General features: G+C 38.4%; 1 protein-coding gene across 1 annotated transcript; it reads right to left on the bottom strand.

The window, feature by feature from the left end:
* Positions 1–1,060: 1,060 nt before the first annotated feature.
* On the bottom strand, positions 1,061–2,719 carry LOC125475790 (2-oxoglutarate-dependent dioxygenase 19-like). Its single transcript, XM_048581159.1, has 2 exons — positions 2,348–2,719; positions 1,061–2,143 (listed from the first exon to the last, which is right to left on the bottom strand). The coding sequence occupies exons 1-2, from the start codon at positions 2,606–2,608 to the stop codon at positions 1,325–1,327; spliced, it is 1,080 nt and encodes a 359-aa protein (XP_048437116.1). The 5' UTR covers positions 2,609–2,719; the 3' UTR covers positions 1,061–1,324.
* Positions 2,720–2,984: the final 265 nt, after the last annotated feature.

Here is a 2,984-nt window from a genome sequence, read left to right on the forward strand (position 1 = left end):
CCTGAAAATCAGAAACCTCATAGTTGTGGTAGTATCTTCGGGATGTTCCACATGTGCAAATTTAGACTCACGATGAGAATGATACTTGGCTATAGCCTCAGAAGTAGCTCGGCATATGTTAAATAATAAACTTAATTAAAATAATGTATATCTAAATCGAAATTCTCAATACAAAGTATTGTTGTTTTAAATGTAAGTAAGTAATTATTTATATGTGATAATAAATCTACTTAATCCACCTAGGCCCCGTCTAGGCGCATAGCCGATGTGCCCTAGGCCCTAGATCTCCAAATTTGACATTCAGGTTTCGATTTCATATTTTTTTTATTTTTTTTTATTTTGATAGAGTGATCTTAAGGTGTTCAGTTATATCCTATTTTGTTCTTTCCCTCTTCCTAGGACTTTTTTTAATCCCTTGATAAGTCCCTCTTGGGCTTAAATATTGTATTCATACTAACATTTTTACTGCATAGTGGATGATTTGTATGTGTGGATGTACATTTGTATTATCAATGTTATATGACATTTGAATTGTGTTTCTTTTTTTGTTTGCCTAGTGTCAGCAATATTTGCATTTTGATTTTGTATTTGAAAATGATATGTTTTGTTTGTAACTTTTTTTAACTATTTCAGAAGTGGTATTTGAATGCAACCATGCAAAAAACAAAAGAATAAAAAAAAAAGTAAACTTTGAATACCATTTTGATTTGGTATTCAAGTGACTTAGTATTCAGCACTGTAAACAGGCATGGACCGAACCGAAATCAGTGTGCATCGAACCATATGATTTTAATAATAAATTTAAGTGGAACGGCACTGAATCAAATCGTTGATATTTCCCGGTTCCGGTTCCGTTTTGAGGACGAAACCATACCGAACCACATCGTGCCCACCCCTACCTACTTTCTCTCATTCTCTGTCATCGAGTCTCTTTTTTTTTTTCTCAGATCTAATGTTAGGGAGACCAAATTTTTTGAATCAAATTTGTAAACCAAATGATGTGGTTGTAGATGATTGAATTATTGATTAAGTGTTGAGTGACGTGCTTGTTTCTTATAAGTGACACATCATTTAGTTTGTAAATTTAATTTAAAATTTTAATCTCTCTAACATTATCATTCTCTAAGCCTCTCTCAACTAGTCCGATGAGTGATGAGAAGGTGCACTAATTTACACAAGACAAAGACCCGTACAGCAAGAAACATTGGACAACAACTCTGCAAGCTGCTGTGATAGAGAATCAAAGCTCTTACAGGAGCATAAATTACTCTACACAAAGAAATCAGAGAAACGCCGGCAAGTGGCAGCCATGCAAGTATTTTCTTCAATTGTCCTTGACCCGCAGGTGATCCAAGCAAGGCATCATGTAGGCAGCGGGGCTTGCCTGAAGTTCCATGAATTTCTCATACGTCATTCCAATGTACTTCGCTTTTTCGCCTTCCTTTTCTAGCAACTCCGGGATCGGTACAGCGGGCGTGTCGAGTGCCGGTCCATGTGGTACGGCAATCGATATCCTAGTAGCTGTGTTGTTCACAGTTGCTCGATGCCATATGCTCTTGTACTTGTCGTTTGTTAGAATTTGCATTTGATCACCAACGTTAACAATAAAGGCGCCCGGAGCGGCATTCACCAAGACCCACTGATCATTGTGCTTGACTTCAAGTCCACACATATCATTCTGAATCAGGAGCGTCACTAGTCCATGATCTGTATGTGGAGGAATACCGATTGCCAGGTCGGGCTGTGGACAAGCCGGGTAGTAGTTCGCTGCAAGAATTTGGCAGCCCCGATCCCAGTTCATGACCTTGGTAATGTAATCGGCCTCCAGTCCCAAACTCTCCGATATCCCATTCAATATTTCGGTTGCCACTGCACGGGTTCTTTTGCTGAACTCCAATGAAACTTCACTGTACCCAGCAGGTTTGTAGAGTGAGTTGAATTTGGGGTGTGCGATGACCTTGAGATAATCCCTCCAGAGACGAACTTTGTCAATTGCGACGTTGAAGCTGGTGCCGCACTTGATTGGGTCCAACAAGTTCTTTGTATGGAACTCCTTCTTCTCCTCTTCCGGCAGCTCAAAAAATCTTCGGCACGCGTCGATCATTTCTTTCATCAGGCTCTCTGGTACACCGTGGTTGATGACCTAAAAGGCATCAGGCACATGAAAATATTAATTCATGTTTCATTTTTTAAGTTAAAATTTGAAAACTTATAACTATTTCGGTTTTCAATTTATATTATTTTTTAAAAATAAAATTTTGAAACGAGATGGTTATCAAACTAATAAAATATTAGTTAATTTTATACATATTCAAGCATACATAATTAGTAACAAGTGTGAATATACCTGAAAGAAGCCCCATTCTTGGCAAGCTTTTCCTAGCTTCTGGATCATTTGTACCCGTTCATCTGGGGAGGCAGAGGTGAGAAGAGCAAAATCAATGATGGGGATTGAGTGTTCAGGGTCATTTGCATCTCCCTTATCGTTGGGATCCATGATGTAGGCGTACTCGGAAGGTACAGAAGTGAGAGCATCTGAGTCGGCTAAGGTTTTGATGCTTGCTACCTTGGGTTCTGATGCATCCACTGAAGTCACGGTAGGTGCCATTGGTGGAGGGAGAGAGAAAGAAGCTGAGAATTCTGGTCTTTGATTTGTATATCCTGAAGGAAGGACGTGAGGGAGAGGAAAGTTAATTGTTTGAGTGTTGTGGAGAAATATGAAAAAAGCAGTTGGTATTTTATAGAGCATGATAACTTATGACTTTACCCCCACAAGCTGGTGGTTTTTGAATAAGTTTGGCCAACGCTGACCTAGGTTTCAAATCTGTTATCCTGCAACAATAAAATATATTAATTAGTTGTTAACCTACATGTATATGCAACAGATTAATTTTTGGAAGAGCACATTATGTAAATCATATTTAAATTATTTCTCTACTAGAGATGAGACGTACTTGTATTGAAGACCCTATATCTGTTCGATA

Source organism: the organism of the source record quoted next, unplaced genomic scaffold (assembly GCF_019419815.1).
Source record: "Pyrus x bretschneideri cultivar Hongxiangsu unplaced genomic scaffold, Pyrus_bretschneideri_v1 Contig16, whole genome shotgun sequence".
NCBI classification, from domain to species: Eukaryota; Viridiplantae; Streptophyta; class Magnoliopsida; order Rosales; family Rosaceae; genus Pyrus; species Pyrus x bretschneideri.

Bases quoted from the DNA above. Each gene is read 5' to 3' on its own strand.
- LOC125475790 (XM_048581159.1), bottom strand. From the start codon at position 2,608: ATGGCACCTACCGTGACTTCAGTGGATGCATCAGAACCCAAGGTAGCA. The intron at 2,144-2,347 runs GTATATTCACAC...GATGCCTTTTAG, and splicing joins AAGAATGGGGCTTCTTTCAG to GTCATCAACCACGGTGTACC.